We start from the raw sequence: 20142 nt of genomic DNA, 5'->3' as shown, positions 1-20142 counted from the left end.
CCTAACACAACGTTCTGGATTCCACTCTGTAAGCAAGACATTTCAAAGTTCAGCTAACAAGGCACTGCATTTGGTCTGAAATTCTTATTTTTCCTAACTCTTCACTTATGCTTCTCTGCCCATTAATTTGTCCATAAAAATTAGAGTGGAAAAATAATATTAGTGTGCCATCCTGCAAAAAGCATATCAGGTACTAAATAGTATTGAAAATGCAACAAACTCGAGGTGGACACCGCTCATGGCAGAGCTACTAAACACTCTTAAGTGGGATTATAGCAAGAAGGATGTCACATAATTACTGTTCTCTGACAAGAAAATTCTACCCCATCATATGTGGAAAGAATAGTAGAAAGAGAGAATGAGATGGAACGTAGGAGGAAGGCTTTGATCCACTTAAATTCTCTAATACACCAGAGTATGGACAAAGTATGAAGGGCAAGTGAATAGAAGGAAGAGAAACGATGAAGGATTCTTTATTTCATTTTTAAATAGAAAAATATTTTAAGCCTTTCTTGAAAACCAATTGTGAAAATTCATATATTGCTGCTGAAATGTCACTGTAATTCAAGTGACAAATTCTAAGGGAAATCATACAGTATTATTTGTTGAAGCTCTGTGCAACACAAAGAAATAACTCAAGTTCCAAAATGTATTATGCAGACATGTTTTTATAACAAACATCTTTTCCAAATAAGTTTTTACACACAAAAAAAAAGAAGAAGAAACACAAGCCTCTTCCATTTAGAACTTACTAAACATGTTCCAGAATAGTTTCTCTTGATCTTACTGTAAAATCCTATTTAGCTTTTATTAGGCTTATAAAAAACTTACCACGGAGCAAGAAAAAGCCAGTAGAGCAGTCTATCTTTTGGATGTTACTTTGCTTTAGCAACTCTTCAGTCACCAATATATTTCCAGTCTAGGCTGTGCCATGTTTTTAAACATATTTTTAGACAGCAAGGAAAAAGGACCAAAAAAAAAAAAAAAAAGGGACAAGACTGGAAGAAACTTCTAGATCTAGTCCACCTCCTTACCAGAAGCATGATCAAATGTCGCTATGTCATGACTGATATTTATCTAACTTATTCTGAAAGATCTCCACTGTGAAAGCTCCATGACCTGCCCAGTCTATGCCGGTATGTATTTATCTTTATTATCAGGACATTTTTCATAATGTCATATGTAATTCTTCTCAGACACAGCCTAAGCCTACTGTTTCTTCTTTTATCCACATATTCTTTATTTTAACATCTTTTTCCGTATTTGAAGCCTGTTCCCATGTCTCTCTCCCAAAGGCTAATCACAGTGAACACAAAGGCCTTGCTGGGATCAGAGAAATAATAACCGGAGGAACTCTGGTAAACAAATCCTTAAAACCGAACTCATTGATTTGGCTACTTCTACCACTCATATCAACAAAGAATTATTAGACCATTGTCCATAGTATGAAATCCACCAAAATTAGTCAAAGAAGGGAACTCCCTCCCCACAATGCCACACAAACCAAAGGGGTTTGTTCCTACAGGGAACTTGGTACACTTCAGTTCCCTACCTCCACCACAGTTGTCTTGGCAGCTTTGCACATAGGTTGGTTGAAGTTTCTTGCAGTTTTCCTGTAAAAGAAAAGAAAATGAATAACTACTGAAAGCTGTAGATGTACATGGAAACACCTCTTAGAACTAACTACTGCAAGTATCTCTCTAAAATAAACAACATACATCTTTTTGCCAAATAGCCAGGAGACTAATAAAAAAAAGGGGAAGGAAAAATATTGCAGAAGCGTGTAGAATGCATATGAAATTAAATTGTATTTTACTACATTAGAAAGCATTAATTACAGCTCCTCTGAACTTTTAATCAGCACATTTTTTATTGAAACTAGGTGTGCTACTGATACCTTCATTTATCAGACGAAAGAGCAGCAGAAAGCTGTGTAAAATGTCCCTTCCTATTACTCCATTGCACACAGAATGAAATTTATCTCCACGAAGGGGCCAGCATAGGGCCTAACAACCTCTCAAGTCCCACATATGCCTTCATAATTCAGCCTAGGCAGCAATACGGACTTGGACTAGCATTCTGTGCAACAGTAAATTTAATCCAATTCTCTTGATTAAAAAAGCTGTGCCAGTTTTGCTGCTCACTACAAGCCTCTGACATTTTTGTCTTAATTGCCATACAGTGTTTCTGTAAAAAGGAAAAATTATCTCTAGGAAGTAAAAGGAACACATGACACTATAACTATGCCAGGATCTGCACCCAGATCCCACTGGGCACAAGGAACAAAAGACCCACGTCAGCACCTCTATTTTCCAGAAAGCAAACAGCTGCGGGGCATAATATTTGAGTCAAGGATACATATTTTGGTGGAGTTTCACTGACAGCTTCTCAGCATTTTTCTCTTTTAAAAAGTACCGTTCTTGAAAATTTTTCACCAAAATGCATGCAGCTGAGGTTCAAGTGTTTGCCATGAGCTAGGTTAGGCAGGGACCTGTACATGTGTGTCCACTATCTTGGATTAGATTCCTCTCCAAGTAAAAGGGAACTGAAAGATCTTGTTTTTGATTTGTATTGCAAAAAAAAAAAAAAAAAAAAAAAGTCAAAACCTCATTTTTCTGTTTCCACGGAAGTTTTTTTTTTTCCCCTGACGCTCCTTATTTTCCAACGTATTTTCTTCATTTCTTCACCCTTTTGTCTAGGGACTGTTTCTAGCGCTACAGCCATGCCCCCTCGTGGTCTTGGAGGCGTCGGGGGTTGGCCGAATGCTGAGGCGCAGCACCTACCGTGCAGTTTTAAGATCATTTCTAATGTAGAAGAAGGATAGAATGAAAACTGTACCCCAAGGCACACATCTGGGGCAGCACTGGCTTATTAGAAATGTACAGCAACTGCAAAGCCCCTAACAGCGGCTAAGGGGCCCCATCTGTGGCTGTGTAAACACAAAAGAACGTAAGAAGAAGAAAGCATAAAAAATGATTAAAGTTTATAGTCTTCTCTCAGTGCACGAATACAACACTAGTTGGCAGCGATTTAGGAAACTATAGCCTTAAACTAGGCAGAGGAGAAAATGAGAAGAAAAATAAAGTTACAAAATAGAAGGACACAGACGGGGGAGGGCTGAAGTGGCAACAAAGAGTTCAGCATTTCTTCCCAAATGACTACTTTTCTGAGCCAAAGTCTTTCTCAAGATCTTACTGGTTGATCTGCCTGTATAAGAAAGTGACACAAAATTATTTTCACACAGGAGAAAAAGTTACAAGAAGAAAAAATTCCAAAGGCAAATTGAGAAGAGTTGATGGTCTTGATTCCCACTCTATTGATAAAAGTTTCTTCACTTTGAAATGTTTTTGGGTAGTAGAATTGCTTCTGAAGAAGTAGTCGTCTATAAGATCAAATTTACCTCAAAGGTCTTAGCTCTGAAGAATACACCAATCAGAAGGAAAAAAAAAAAAAGAAAGAAAAAATAGAATATTAAACTTACTTTCCAACACAGAATAATGTTCAGGTTCTGAGGGTTTGAAATCCAGAAACTAGCTAGCTAAGTCTACCTTTTCCTTTTAAGGTACCTTACTGGATATCTAGACTCAGCAATGCATACAAAGCTCATTGTTCCAGCAGACCCATGGGCCTCACAATAGCTTTTCTGCTAAAGGCAGAAGATAGCAAATTAGTTCACAGTAAGATAAAATAACCAAGCGTCTACCTAAAGGTACCAGGGTGAAAGGATACTTCAGATATGGGCTGATTTAATGTATTGCAGAGCCACTTGAAGGATGAAGAGACAACCTGACATGACTGCCTGCGATAGTCAGGATACTGCTTCAACTTCTCTGTTCCCATGTCAAAAGTATACTTTTAATGATATAAACCACAAACTCTCACCTTACAAGTGAAGGTATCAGGCCAGAACAACTCCAAAGCTGAACGGTACTAATGAAAAGGGAATGCAGCCAAAATAAGTAGAATATCCACATATGCAGTGGAGCTCCCTGCTGTTGTCCTACCAAGGAAAGATCTTCTAAGGGAGCTATAAGACCTGGAGACAAGCTGTTCGGCTAAGCAGAACTACTACCCACCACAGATTACCAAAGTTATGCACCCATATATGCATCCTTACAGCTAGCATAGGAACAAGGTGGAATTATTTCATCAAATTTGAAGAAGTCTTGGATCGGTAGTCTTGGTAATGGTGCATTATAACTAAGAATGATTATCTACTGAGCCAAAAAAACAGGTCTTGTTAGGCAAGGGTTGTGTTGCAGAAGTCTGCTCAGCCAAAACATATCTGGAGGGAAGGCAGCCACAGCATACTGTATGGAAGAAAACTGAAATGGGACATAAAGCCTCATATAGAAACTCTTGTTTAAAAATTGATTTCTAAAGGACCCGGTGCCGTTCAGGATCCAGGCAAAAATCACGAAGGAATCATTTTGACTTCATGTACAAGATCAGACCAAAAAAAAAAAAAGAAAGTTTCACTCACTGGCTTGTGTGGTCCAAATAATTCTATTTAGATATAGTTTAAGTACACCTTTTAGACATAAAAGAAGCTCTTAGCTTGAGGGTAACTAACAGCGTGGCAGACTCTTAATCCACTCCTATTGGCACAACAGGTATCAGAATCTTGGGAAAAACACTATAAATAATTTCCCACTGCTGTGAAAGCAGGGGCAGATATGAGGAAGCAAAGGGTCTGTGCTAACCTAGGTGGGTCTCAGCAAATGGAAAGGGAGGTCATATAGCAAAAAGTAAGTATGGAACGGTTCCACTGACATAAGCAGAATGGAACATGATATCAAAAAACATATTCCTTTTCAACTTGTAGGCTGCAAATTTAACAGCAAACTATTCCAATTTCCTTCTCTGTTGTCTCTGGCAGGCTATGAGAACAGCCTATGTTTTACTGTTCTAGATCATCAGGCAATGTGTGTCATTCAAAAAGAGAATGGGTCATCGCTTAGTATAAGCAAGTTCTTTTAAACTAGCAACACTATGCATGGATTAAGACATTAAATGTTGATGTTTCCATCTTTTAGTAGTAGCATTTCAAAGGAACAGCTAAGATTTTAGGTCTCCCGATGGAACTAGTTTTGGTATCAACTGTACCGTGTGAATTCCAGGGAGAGAGGGAGACTTCTGAAAAGAACGGGTGGCAAAGTGAGAAAGAAAGACCAAAGGATGCAAATGTGAGAAAAAGTGAGAACACAACCAATTTGTATCTGTGAGGTATGAAAGAAATTCAGAGATAAGTAACCATCAGGGGACAGACACCAGGTAGAGGCACAGAAAGGAGAGGCTCAAGATCAAAGTTAAGACAAATCAAAGGAGAAAGACCACATTTTCTATATTCCATGTCCCAGAGCCCAAGGAAAGCAGTTTAACAGCCAAACTTAGGTGTGTGTACACAAGAAAGTTCAATTTTCTATCAGAAGCAATCTTATCTTGCCAGTGGGGAAGCCAGTACATCAAGCATTGCGGGGCAGGGGGAGGGGAAAAGTAATTCTCTTCACTTTATTTTTTGCTTGTTTGTTTTACCTATATTATAATTATTATAGATAGAAATATTTATATATATATGTATAAAATCTATATTATTTTATCTATAAAGTTTCTGGACAGTTGGGTTATGACTGCTGTTTTCTCAATACCTTGTTTCTTCTAATACATAGAAAGGCAGACTGCATCACTCAGCACTTTCTTGCCGTAATCTGCAACTGATTGCTATAACACTTCCCTTCTCATCTGATAGCCATAAAACAAATAAATAAAAACCAGGCATTAAACATAAGCAAACCTCTCCTTCAACTCAGGACAAACCAGAGCACCACTATAACAACCTAAATAAATGTTATCACTAGCACAATCTTTTAACTACAAGATATAAGCTTTGCAAGCTTTTAAAGTCAAGTGTAAGCTTTTCCCTACAAAACATGTTTAAATTCACATAACGCCTCTCCTTACACCACTGAGATTAAACACACTCTTTTCTGGGGACAGGATTAAGCTTTCTCATTACTTACTGGCCAGGACAAAAACTCAGCTCCTCTCTGTTCTGATGTGTATGAACCTACACTTTTCTTGGGTCAGCCTTCAGATGTACAAGAAACAGGACCCAAACTTTCACATGAAAATTGCAATGTGAACAGAAAGTCATTATGTTTCTCAACAGTCAGCATAATGGCTTTTATCTCCTATGCCTCATTTTTAACTACCAATGTATTCGTAGTTAATATCAGCTGTATTTGAATTCTCAGACGCCATGAGAAAAAGAAATTATATTCTGTTTTTTATAGCAGTATTATCTGAGAGTAGGGAAAGGCAATATGAATGAAAATGAAGTCAGTAAAACACTTTTTTGCCTCCACACAGGAGAGAGGATTCTCTTTCTCTTTCATTATCTAAACCATTAAAGTATCTTTTCCCATTGGTAAACAAGCCGCACCTGAAAATGATGTTTCCTGCACGATCAGCCTTCCATGCCTTCACAAGAGCAAAATCCCCTGTAATTGACTTCTCCATAATAAAGTGACGACCATCAAACTCTCGCACCTATACAGAAAAGTACACGAGTGAGATGTAGGTTTCTTCAAATAGACCTCTCATATAATACTTATATTATGGGATTAAGTCATCCATGGACAGTTTTATCTGAAAAACTGTAGCCCAAGTATGTAATCAGAGAGAAGCATGGAAAAGCTGTAAAACACAGATTTATCATAATCTTTAGTGTCCTCGTTTACTGAAACACAGTGAGAATCAGATGCCTGTTCCTGCTGCTCCATCTACTGGAATTTAACATGCATTTTGGTGCACATCTACCAGCTAACTAAAAACCAAAGTGCTAAAGCAGAACTGTTGAAAAAGTTCATATTCACTGTGGGAAAAGTATGCCCACCAGCAGAGACCCGAAATCTAAATGAAGAGGATTTAAGACTTGAGTACTCAATTCAGATCATTTGTTCATTTCATCTGACAGGCTGAATTTCATTAGGTCTTCTCTGCATTTATGAGCAGTATTTTTAATGATATTGTGCAAGAAGTCAGAATATAAAACTGACAAACTACCAAACTAAATTCATTTTGTAAAAATAAATATAGGAAGAATCTCTTATCATCAAGGTAAGAGTTTTTCCAATTCATTGTCAAGCTCATTCGTAACAACTGTGTGAGGGAAGCAATCTAAAATTATAGAATTATATTTAATGTAGAAACGGAATGAAGTTAATGAAGTATTCTGCCAAATTTATTCCTAGAGTCTCTAAAACATAATTAAGTTCTCTTCACAATCACAAGTGAAGCTCATCACTGAACCACTTCATAGGATAAAGGCAGAACTGAATGTCACTGGAAATCAGTTTGGTTTCAACATGGGTAAGCTCAGCGTATACATAGTTAATCCATCTGATCACTGATGCCCTCAAAAAGGTACTAGACCTTGTTAAATCCTTAAAACAGGGATTCAGATTATTTTTAAAATTATTCATGAAGAACTGTGTTACAACACATACTGAAATAAAACTCAAAGATAAAAAACGGTCAAAAATGAAGAAGATAAAAGGAATTCCTCCTATATTATTAGATGAATTTTAGGAAATAAGGCCATTTTCACACTCTCTGAAGCCAGCTCAGTCCTCCCACGGGAAGTTAGCTGGACTATGTCTCTACTCTCTCCAAGTTCTCTGTCAAGCTGCCTGAAATTATGAAATACCCTCCCAGCCACACTGCAGACCGTGGCTTCTTCGAGAACATTGTTCTTACCCATCTTGCTTTATATGACAGTTCCCCAAGTCTATGTAGAGCTGTATCTAAGGCCTCAGTTCCTAAGAATATGGACATTCCCATGAAACACAGAGCCAGAAGTAAAACTAATATTCCTTAAAATCTGGATTACACAATAACCAAAACTAAACCTCTTCATCAAGCATTTTCATTACTGAATATTGCATATCACTAGAAACCATCGCAGAAAAAAAAGCAAAAGAATATTTAAAAAAAATCAAGGTAAAAAGTACTACTGCCTCAGAAAAGATGGTGTCTATATTTATAATTGCCAATTACCACCAAACACGTAGGACACAAATCCTATATAGAAACATGAAATAGCATTTCTCCTAACAGTGTCGAAGGTGGTTAGAGTATCCACAAGTACTACTGGAGCATAACCTAAAATTTCTGAGACAGGAAGAGAGTACAGTTTTGGGTTCTTATAAAAGCTCAGATCTCCTTTTAACAAATGACACTTAGATGTGAAATGGATTCGGAGAATGAATTTGACCAAATGATGCTGTTGATGTTATTAGTCCCCAAGAAGACTGAGGAGAGTAAGATATGCTTTTTGAGAAATGTTAAAGGGAGAAGAAAATCACTATCAAAATTATAAGCTATTTAATAAAGGAAACAGTCCTTGAAATGGTAAAATATCATAATGACATGTTCAGTAAGAAAATTAAGAAAAGAAAAGACTAATTTATTGATCAGATAATGGGAATATCATGTATAAAATATAGGAAATCCTTGGGATGAAAAAAGTTACCTTTATCTTACTGAGATTCTTCAGGTAGAAGAATGGTAATGCCTGTTGCAGCCTAACTGGAACATACAACATTAGCCTACTTCCATTTCTTCAAGTACAGTCATAGTACTGAGAAATGTCTTCCCTTCTCCAAATTCTCCATTCAGTTTCAATAGGAAGTCCTCATGTTGAAATTTCAATGTGAAGTCCTTGCTTCTCACTTGGAAGCCGCACTGTTTTTTATTTCTTTGCAATTTCAAAGGCTCATACTAAACTGCATTTCAATTGTTGGTATATCTGTTTGCTGAATATGTTTGTGTCGGTTGAGCTTTTTCCTGTTTACCAGGAAGACGTCCTGTCTCTTCCAATGCTAAAGCTTCCTGTTCAGTGGCAGGGCTGCTTAATCCATATGACACTACTTAAGGAGCACCTGCCTCCCTTATAGCAGCTTCTTCTTAATTCGTATTGGGCAGTGCACTGGCCTGGTACAAGATTTGTTTAAATATACAGAGAATCAGGTCAGAGAACTGAGTCCAGTGAAGAATAACTCAGCAGGGAAGGTTTTCCCCTGTATCAGTTTCTTGATGCTAAGTCACCTTAAAGGTGCGAGGAGAACTTCATTAGCACTTCACAGGGGACAGAAATGACAGGAATGACCGGCGAGGGAAATTAATGCATACAGTACCACAGCCCTGCTATTAATCCAACATGTCAGGATTAAACTTGGCATGGAGAAGCTTAAGTTACTATTTATCCTGGAAATCCATAAGAAATGCAGTTTTCAAAGCTTCCTTATAACAAATGACATCTTACCTCTCTTGGCTGGCTGGCAATGGCAACAGTGCCATCTGTATTGTATTTGATAGGTGCCCCCCCTTCCTGCACCAGCGTCCCATAGCCGGTGCTGGTGTAAAACGCTGGGATTCCTGCTCCTCCTGCTCGAATGCGTTCAGCAAGCGTACCCTATGGGAGAACACGTTCAAGAGTTTAGCCACTTGGAAAAATCAAATCAAACTCTAATGTTTCACTTGCGTGAACTTATTTTTATATCCTATCATTTGGGGCTTTTCCTTCTGAACTCAGTACACTGTCATCTATTTCTTCTTCCCATTAGTTCTCCTTTGCAGGACTGGGACAGGATTTGGCAAGAAAAACTTCACACTTGGCCATGAGTTGCTCCACAGCGCACAGTCACAGAACTCATCATTGTCTCCCAGGCCCCAGCATTTTGTTGTCCCTTTTGTAACACCTTTCCTTTATTTTGTTTCCCAAACTGTTCCTCTGAGAAGAGTGCAGAGTTTTTTTCTCTTTCCCACTTGGCCACAGGAGGTTTTTCTTTTATATGAACTCTGTATATTTGTTTAAGTTTCATTCTCCAACATCTCAGGAGAAACTTAATAAATACCTCCTTCCAAGTTGAGACAACCATGCCTAGCAAATTAAGAAAGAAGAAGGAGTCAAGTAATCTAGCCTCCCTTTGTTAAAAATGTCAAGAAGTTGATGGAACAGCATTTCCATTCAGTTTGACCACCCTGGTTATGTTCTGCCCTATGTCCAGTCAGACCACAGACACTAACATCCCAAATTCCTTATTAGCTCCAACTATGGAGTCGGGGGGGGGTAGGGGGGGACACTCATGAAAGGCAGTCTGCCTTTCCTTAGTGCCCTACCACACATTTTATTAATATTTTTCTGAATTTAAAGCAAGAAAAGATCATCATTGTTATCTAGCTTACCCGTCTCCAAAACACAGGCCGCATTTTCCCTGGTACTGTCCCGCTGGATCTACATAATTTGTCTGGGCAGTGCACACAGCCAGTTATGTGTTTGAGGAGATGGAAATTTGGAAATATCACACAGTGACATGCTGCAAACTTTAAAGTTATATTACTAATTTTGCAAAACCAGATCTCAGTGGCATATGACTGCTACTCTGACTTAAGATCTCATTGTATTCAGGCTACGCATGTAGCCTGGCAGCGCTAAAATAGTTATAATTGTGGTGCTAAAAAGTAAAGCTGTAAATAGTAAAATCGTAATACTATACAGAGATTAATTCGGTTGAGATTTAATCCGCAAGCACAATAGGAGTAAGGTATCCTTAACTTTTTAAGTCTCACAGCAAACTGAAAGCTCCTCTTTTGACTCCTAACCACTAGATGGCAGGCACTGCACGCACGATACCCCTACGGGCAACGCACAGATGCGACCAAGATGGCATTCCAGGAATTCTCGGACTCGTTTTCCCCTTATATGGACCACAGCAGCGGGCCAGACCTACTTCATGTGTTTTTCTACCACGCAGGAGATCTAGCAAAACCAAACACTGTACAATAAAACATTTATATTTATATATATTTAGTTGAAATGAGTGTAAGGCAACAAACAGTAAAAGGAATTTACACAAAAAATTTGGTCAGTTCTTAACAGACCAGCAGAAGTCCGCAGCCCGTGATCTGAAGATGGCAACTACCATCTGTCTTACTGTACATACATGCACCAGAGAAAACATCTGGACTGCAAAATAATTTTAAAAAACACTTTAAGAAAAACTTATCATAATCACTATTTTAGACAAAAAGAAATCACCACTCTCCTGAAGACCCACTCTTACCTGAGGTGTAAGCTCAACCTCAAGCTCACCAGATAAATACTGGCGTTCAAATTCGGCATTCTCTCCAACATATGATGATACCATGCGTTTTATCTGCTTAGTCTTAAGCAGAAGACCGAGTCCAAAATTGTCAACACTATGTAGAAAAAGATAGACAATACTCAGCATTTATAACAGTTCCTTGTTGCATTCAAACACTGGATAACGTTTAATGAGTTAACATGATAAAATGAAGTTACCCTCCCCTCCCCCCATTTTAGGCTTAAGGAATTAGAGATGAAATCAAATTCCAGCTCCCGAGGGGAAAGCAACAAAGTTACAATTAAAATTTAGGAGTCCAGTGTTCACAGACCTCATCTCTTCCAAGGGAAGAATACACCAGCTACAGCCAAAACTTTCATTTTAAAGACATTTCACATATACCAGCTACAAATAGCAATTTAACAAGTGGTGTTATGTTACATATGTGCTTCTTCAAAAAGTCTTATTACTTAATAAGAAAGTCACAACAAGGCATAATCTGTTTTTTAGTGAACAGAGACTTAATTTTTGTTTAAAATCTTGCTTGCAAAAAAATAGTACAGCTTCCTAACTCAAAAAATAAAAAAATTCTTCAAAAATCAATTTATGATGCTGAGTGAGCAGAGAAATATTTTGCACAATAAATCAGCACAGGTCAAAGGAAAGAACCCCTTGGGCAACAACCAAATCTCATTTAATGTACTTTAATACTCTACTGCACCAGACTTCTATTTTAGATATCTATCTCAGCTGCTACTTCCTGGCATCCTTTCAACAGATGAAATTCAGAAAGTTAACAAACATAGAGTTCTCGTTTTTTAATTTAAAAGAGGTAATGATGAACCTTATCCACATGCTCATCCATTTTTATTCTGAAGTTTAATACTGATTAATTAACTTTGACAAGTGTAGCATCATATACGGTATTTCCTAGTCCAGAAAGCTCAACAGACACCAAGTGATCAGCACAGAGTTCACATTTACCTCTCACTGTTTTCCAAACACAGAGATGTTGAAAGTCTAAAAATTTCAAACAGAACGAGGTGACTAGGGGGATGCCAACCTTTACCTTTGAAAATCTGCTCCTAAAATTAATCAAAGGTCACAAAAGAGACCAAGTTTCTCTTCTTCAAGCCAAATCAGGCCTGGCTCACCTGCTATTACAACAGGACAAATACTTTCTTGCTTGATGGCACTGACTTTCCATAGTATGTGTTACATGTATTGACAGAGTGGAAGGAACAGGGGCTGAGCAGTACCAGCAACAGCTCTTCTTCTCCTATCATGACATTCAGAGTAGTTGCACAGATACAGAGTACAACATGCAGTCAGAAAGACTTCTCAACTGCATGTATAACGAGGACTATTTTAAGATTTGGCAGCCCAGTTCTATGCATACGCAAGCATCTTGGAAACTCTGCATGAGAGGAAGCAAAACAAACTTCTCTGATTTAGTTCTCTGATCGGATTTGTGTTCTCTAAGTGTAAAGAGCTTGTCTTATTTTAAAAGCTTTTTCCGCTCCCCAACTCTGGCCTATAGAAATCTAACCCTAATGCAATATTTCACTGTGTCAAAAATGTTCTAGTGTCAAAGCAGCCTTGAGAGCAAAATGTGCGCTGACTGGAACAACCTATATTTTTAATTCCCCATACAAGGACTTCCACCCATCTGGAATTAAGAGAACTGAGAACAGAACAGAAACAGAAGTACTGAGGCCAAAGAAAGGGATAAAAACCTCTAAGTGCCAGGATTTACTGCATCAGGTCACTAATAATAATAGCAGGAGAATCCCTTTCACAAGAAAGCCAAACTCTGACTTCTCATTACAAAAGATAACAAGAAAATATAACAGAGCATCCAGTATTTATTAGCAGTTTAACAGGGTTTGATAGCCAGCTAGCAAAAAATAGATGTAATAGTGTGCAGTGCCAATAGCACGAGAACAACCAGAGCAGTATTTTGAACTGTCTAGGGAATGCGATTTGCTGCTTTTACATATCATTCACTCAGGTTAATAATGCTCTTGCATTCCAACACTTGCAAGCTGTGAAATAGGAACAGGCAGACATGAGGTTTCCACATATAGACCCAAAATTCTGAGTGCATATGCACACAAGAAAGGGAAGACAAGTGAGAGTAAATAGCAGATTTGTAATGGTTAAAGATATAGTCCCTGCTCCAACAGTCTTAGAAGCGGCAATTGGCATATGTTATTAACAGGACTTTGTACATCTTCCTGCAGGATCCCATATGGATATGTCTGAGTCTCTTACCTACTATAGGAAGATATCTTCTTTCAAACAAAAGCCTTTAGTTACAAAGATCACTATAGAAATTAGACAACAAGCTACACAAAAGTTATTCTCTGTCAGGCTCATCAAACAAGTTCATCACTTCTTAAAGTTACTCTTTTTCCTTACCAGAAAGGCAAGAGGTTAGGATTGCGAAAGAAAAAATCTCCTCCATCTCTCTTCCCTTCAAAGATGCTTCATCTTATCTGTTTTACTTTGTAGCATCAGTTTTGAGCTTCATTTCAAACACTTTTCTCCAAGTTACGTGCAATTACATCCCCTAACAGATCCACACTTTCTTGAGAAGTCCAGATATGCTCCCCAGCTAAGTCAGATGCATCAATCATTGGCTCTTTCACTTGTCTTAAATACACAGACTTCAGCTTTCAGGCTCACAAGACAGCCTGAATTATGGCATGAAACTTGACCAACATGAAAGAAAGTACGTGGCTGAAGATATCATCCAAGTTCTTAGTGATGCACATCTGCAGCTCCACAAGACGACTTATAAAATGTAATCCTGGCAGCACCAGACAGTGACCCTTTATACCCGTTGTGCAGAAAACAAGTAGCAGTGTCCAGCTCCACTAGATGCCCTTTGTCAGAAGACACCAAACACAAGTGCAGTCACACCAAGGATAAAATAAACACGGACAATCACTCACATAACAACTCTTAATGACTTGTCTTCCCCAGCCGTTTAGCCATTGCTTAACAGTGAGACCATGTCCCACAATATTCCCTCATGAATTAGGTTGAAAGATTACCAAGGAGCCAGCTAATATTCTGCTTCTACTTCTTTTCTTTCCCCCCTCTCTCAGCACAGTACATGGAATGAGGGGATGATGAGGAATGGGAGTTGACCAATGGGGGAAAAAGTGGCTTAAGCTCATGGAGAGTTAGTTAGATAGACATAATGTTTATTCGCCCCATTGATCCTTGAGACGCTGTCTTCAGCCATCCTTTTTCCTTCCATTTTCCTAAGATATTTTCCTATCTCTCCCAATGAGAGCTGCTTAACGGGAGGCAGAAAAGAGAGGCAGAAGGTGTCAGAGGGAAGGTGACTGACAGAGTGGAGAAAAAGATAAGTATTGAAGCTCTCAAGAGCTAAGAGGGCCCAGGTCAGGAGAAGGAACAGGTAAGACGGAAAGGAGGGCAAGAGTTCATAGCTCCAAGAAACACAGAACCTATCTTGCCACCTTTTCAGCCCATGGCAAAGGACAAAGGAACCAATGCACTGAAGAGCTCTCAGCTCAGCAGCCTGGGACTTCTTTTATTTTCAGGGGAGAAAGAGGGACGAAAAAAGGGAGCGCACCGTTGTTGGGAGCCATGAAGCTGCAAGTTACCAGCACGATTCAGCTGAGCCTTAAACTCCCTCTGCTTTCTCTGCAGCATCTGCACAGTATCCTTCTCCCTCCGCTACTAAAGCCTTTTTTAGAATAACTCTGTCCTCTCTACTCCACTAACTTCAACTCTGTTCCAGCCTCACAGCTAAATGGCAGTACTTTTCCTCTGCCATCCTTCTCCCCCAAAGATGTACCACCGCTTTAGGGATGACTGACGCAGGCATATTTGGCAAATCCGTCAGAAAGTCGCAAGGGCAGATTTGTGAAGATATTGCATAGTTACGTCAGCAGCGAATTCTCATCTTTCCGATGTTCCTTTCCACTATGAAATGACATGTTGACCTGTTCCATCTATTCTGAAATTCACTCCAGAAGAAAGTATAGTCTAATCTGTTGCTTTTATTTATTGTATTACTACTATATGGAAATGAGCCTACTGTAATTCTGTAGGGTTTGGGAAACACATTAAATCACAGATGTTGTCATTAATAAAGTCAGGTTACTAAGTTTAAGCATCAAAAGCAGACCAATTAAAGAAAAAAAGCTCATTTGATATAACTCTTAGACCACATGCGCAGCCAGTATAAGTAACAGACTTCATTTTCACCTAGCACAAATTCAGTCTATTGAGATGGTAGAGACAAAAGATGGTTAACCTTAGAATGAGTTTATATGCAAAATTAGTTATCCATTTCATAAAGCACATAAAATGAGTCATTTGGAGCCAACATCTTAAACCTTTTTTTTTTAATATTTCATTTTGTTGACTGTTAGCCACAAGAAGATAGTTTTGTTGCAACATAGATCCTGGAACAATAGGCCTGACGTACTAAGACTTCTCTAATGCAAGCTAAGTTGACCTGAAGTGTCCAAGTCTACTGTAACCATGAAGTCAAGGTTACCATGAAGTCAAAGGCAAATGACAAAACAGCCACGTGCTAGAAGGTATTATATAGTAACCACAACTATGTAGGGGATTTACTCAGTCGAGATTTAAAACAAGGATGTCGTAAAACTACCGATGGACACGGAGCTAAACAAATCTTAGCAACGTGCCACAAAGATTCAGTAAAATTGATTTTAAGTAGCCTATTGAGATAGAACCTTCTAACTGTAAAAGGGCTTATAATAAAATATTGTAAATGAAATACTTAAAATAGGAATAATGTAGACAAAACAAATTGTAAGGGAAGGTGTGAGAAGTGGTACTTTAGAAGCACACCCACCCACCATGGTAGATTTCACTCTTTCACTCCAGTTTCCTTGCAGTGAGTTGTGTAAACATCAGAGATACTGGATATTTGTACTGCTTCTCTTTCCAACACTTTGCTTTGTTTGGCTTGGCAAAAGAGTAACTATATTTCACTACCCAGCACACAGTGCGTGCACGCACTAGCACAACACAGCAACAGACAACGCATTGTAGCAGTAACACGTTTCTAAATGAAGGAGGTAGACTAGAGCACCCCAACACCAGTGTACGTTCTGTCCCTGGCAGCTTGTAATAGATGAAAATAAGGACTTTCCCTGACAGTAACTACATGAATGGAGCAACGACTTGCATGAGGAACCCCCTCCCCCTTACTCTGAACCGCTGCCTATAGTGTGTGAACTGATGGCCATCCTACTCCTCTGAAGCTGTTTCCAGACCCTGCTAGGTGTTTCTAAGCTCTGCTGAACCTTCTTTCCAGCTAAAGGAGAGAGGGAGCTGGTAAGAGTGCTCCAGACTTCCTACTCTCAGAAATGCCAGCTTAATTAAGCACAGGTACTGCTAATATTTTTCCCCTGATGCAAGTGAAATGCTGTCTCCATTGCTGCTATTTTAGTTATAAACAGATAGCTCTGCAACACATTTGCAGTTCTCACATACTGAAAGCCATCTGATATAGACCATGTGGCTGCACTGTTCTCCATAATAAGTTGTCTGTCTAAGTACTTGGCTCTTTTCCTTCTCCAGTTGCAAGCTGCCTACTAATCCCACTGCAGGCTAAATAAACCTGACCACAGCCAATTACCACCTCTTTGCTGCGAGAGCTGGAGAACAGAAAGCAGCTGCAGTCAGGAGGATGAAACACAGCCGGGCATCAGCTGCAGCATAACAGCACCAAAGCAAAACACTGAATCCAGAGGCCTCTTGGAAAACAGCAAATTACTCATCCCACGAAGTATATGATAACCCAAGATTAGAGGACCAATTCATCCTTTCAAAACTGTTGCTGCAGAGTATATCCAGGCTGTTCTGGTTACTTCAGTTTTCAAATCTATTTATTGGTATCATAATATTTGGTAATACCACTGTACTTTTTTGTATTATAATATACTTAAATGCTGTCGTTCACTGTCAACATAGTAACCTGTCTTTACTAATGATAACATCTGTGATTTAATATGGTTCCCAAACCCTACAGAATTACAGTAGGCTCAGTTCCATATAGTAGTAATACAATAAACAGAAGTAACAGATTAGACTATACTTTCTTCTGGAGTGAATTTCAAAATAGATGGAACAGGTCAACATGAGATGAGATCAAAACCAGGCCTTTTTATAAACTGGACTTTATGAATGTCCCTATACATTTTCAAATCACCATATCCTATAACTTCTACAAGGAAAACCTAGCAGAATTGCTGCTCCAACTGCTCCTCAAAGGTAACAGTCATTAGCAGATATACAAAAGGAAAAGGACGATGAAAATGTCAAGCACCTTGAAAATCTGCAGAGCTTCCAGCAGTCTGCCCTGGAGACAATCCAAATACCAGCAGCTTCTGAGTGTGTCAGAAAGAGGCCTGGACCATCATACTGTCTTTGATGGGCTTATCCAACTTTCATGAGTGTTCATGGAAAACTAGTTTCAAGGAGAACTGAATTAAGCTGCGCTTTCCCACCAACCAAACCTTTACAATATCTCTCTCCAGCCTCAAAGACTGCAGAATTATCAGGAAAGTTAGCATTCTTTTGAACTGACTTAATTCCAACCTACAATACCACCATCAACATATAGAATACAACACAAAATAGCTGCTTCTCAGTTCTATTACACAATGCTTCTCCTTCTACTTCTTCCACAACACTCAAACCCCCACCTCCTTCCCAAAAACATCTGTGCAATCTCTCTATCTATATATATGTTTGTCGTTCAGAAACTTCAGAAAGTGATTGATCTCTATTCTCAACAGAAAACAGAGAGTACTCTGGGCTCTCTCTCTCCTTCTTCACAGAATCACAGAATCGTTTAGGTTGGAAGGGACCTCTGGAGATCATCTAGTCCAACCTCCCTGCTCAAGCAGGGACCTCTAGAGCATATTGCCCAGGATCACATCCAGACGGGTTTTAAGTATCTCCAGCGAAGGAGACTCCACTACCTCTCTGGGCAACCTGCTCCAATGCTCAGTCACCCTCACAGTCAAGAAGTTTTTTCTCAGGTTCAGGTGGAACTTCCTGTGGTTCAGTTTCTGCCTGTTGCCTCTTGTCCTGTTGCTGGGCACCACTGAGAAGAGGCTGGTCTCATCCTCTTGACACTCCCCCTTCAGATACTTGTACACATTTATGAGATTGCATCTCAATCTTCTCTTCTCCAGGCTGAACAGGCCCAGCTCCCTCAGCCTTTCTTCATAGGAGAGGTGCTCCAGCCCTCTAATCATCTTGGTAGCCCTCCGCTGGACTCTCTCCAGGAGTGCCATGTCTCTCTTGGACTGGGGAGCCCAGAACTGGACACAGTACTCCAGGTGAGGCCTCCCCAGGGCTGAGGAGAGGGGCAGGATCACCTCCCTCGACCTGCTGGCAACACTCTGCCTAATGCACCCCAGGAGACCATTGGCCTTCTTGGCCACAAGGGCACACTGCTGGCTCATGTTTAACTTGTTGTCCACCAGCACTCCCAGGTCCTTCTCTGCAGAGCTGCTTTCCAGCAGGTCAACCCCCAGCCTGTACTGCTGCATGGGATTATTCCTCCCTAGGTGCAGGACCTTGCACTTGCCTTTGTTGAACTTCAGGAGGTTCCTCTCCACCCAGCTCTCCAGCCTGTCCAGGTCCCTCTGAATGGCAGCACAGTCTTCTGGTGTGTTAGCCTCTCCCCCCAGTTTAGTATCATCAGCAAACTTGCTGAGGGTGCACTCTGTCCCTTCCTCCAGGTCACTGATGAATACATTGAACAAGACTGGACCCAGGACCGACCCCTGGGGGACACCACTAGCCACAGGCCTCCAACTTGACTCTGTGCCATTCACCACAACCCTCCGAGCTCAGCCATCCAGCCAGTTCTCAAGCCACCTCACCGTCCACTCGTCTAGCCCACACTTCCTGAGCTTACCTAGGAGGATGTGATGGGAGACAGTGTCAAAAGCCTTGCTGCAGGCCAGGGAGACAACCTCCACCGCTCTCCCCTCATCTACCCAGCCAGTCATTCCATCAGAGAAGGCTATCAGATTGGTCAAGCATGATTTCCCTTTGGTGAATCCATGCTGACTACTCCTGATCACCTTCTTGTCCTCCACATGCTTAGTGATGACCTCCAGGAGGAGCTGTTCCACCACCTTTCCGGGGATGGAGGTGAGGCTGACAGGCCTGGAGTTTCCTGGCTCCTCCTCCTTGCCCTTTTGGAAGACTGGGGTGACACTGGCTTTCTTCCAGTCCTCGGGCACCTCTCCTGATCTCCAGGACCTTTCCAAGATGATGGAGAGTGGCCTAGCGATAACATCCGCCAGCTCCCTCAGCACTCATGGGTGCATCCCATCAGGGCCCATGGATTTATGGATGTCAAGTTTGGACAAAAGACCTCTAACCTGATCCTCCTCAACCAAGGGAGAATCTTCCTTTCTCCATACTTCCTCTCTTGTCTCCAAGGTCTGGAATTCCTCAGGACTGGCCTTAGCAGTGAAGACTGAAGCAAAGGCAGCATTCAATAACTCTGCCTTCTCTGTATCCTTCGTCACCAGGGCACCCGCCCCATTCAGCAGCGGGCCCACGTTTTCCCTAGTCTTCCTTTTGCTCTTGATGTATTTGAAGAAGCCCTTCTTGTTGTCCTTGACATCCCTTGCCAGATTTAATTCCAACTGGGCCTTAGCCTTCCTCGTCGCATCCCTGCACGCTCTGACAACGTCCCTGTGTTCCTCCCAAGTGGCCTGTCCCCTTTTCCACATTCTGTAGACTTCCTTCTTCTGTTGGAGTTTTGCCAGCAGTTCCTTGCTCATCCAGGCAGGTCTCCTGCCCGCTTTGCTCGACTTCTTACTCAGAGGGATGCACTGATCCTGAGCCTGGAGGAGGTGATGCTTGAATATTAACCAGCTTTCTTGGACCCCTCTTCCTTCTAGGGCCCTGCCCCATGAGATTCCCCTTCCTTCCAACAGAAATTATTTAA

General features: G+C 40.3%; 1 protein-coding gene across 1 annotated transcript in view; it reads right to left on the bottom strand.

Annotated features, from left to right (window-relative positions):
* Positions 1 to 20142, bottom strand: part of LOC138064565 (succinyl-CoA:3-ketoacid coenzyme A transferase 1, mitochondrial-like) — a 77788-nt gene that overhangs the window by 50577 nt on the left and 7069 nt on the right. The window contains exons 4-7 of the mRNA XM_068927786.1: positions 11127 to 11262; positions 9326 to 9475; positions 6443 to 6549; positions 1553 to 1613 (exon numbers count right to left, since the gene is read on the bottom strand). Coding sequence (XP_068783887.1) covers positions 1553 to 1613; positions 6443 to 6549; positions 9326 to 9475; positions 11127 to 11262 — 454 coding nt within the window. The remainder of the gene's footprint in view (positions 1 to 1552; positions 1614 to 6442; positions 6550 to 9325; positions 9476 to 11126; positions 11263 to 20142) is intronic.

Source organism: Struthio camelus, chromosome Z (assembly GCF_040807025.1).
Source record: "Struthio camelus isolate bStrCam1 chromosome Z, bStrCam1.hap1, whole genome shotgun sequence".
Lineage (NCBI taxonomy): Eukaryota > Metazoa > Chordata > Aves > Struthioniformes > Struthionidae > Struthio > Struthio camelus.
This window is presented reverse-complemented; position numbering and strand designations above follow the sequence as displayed.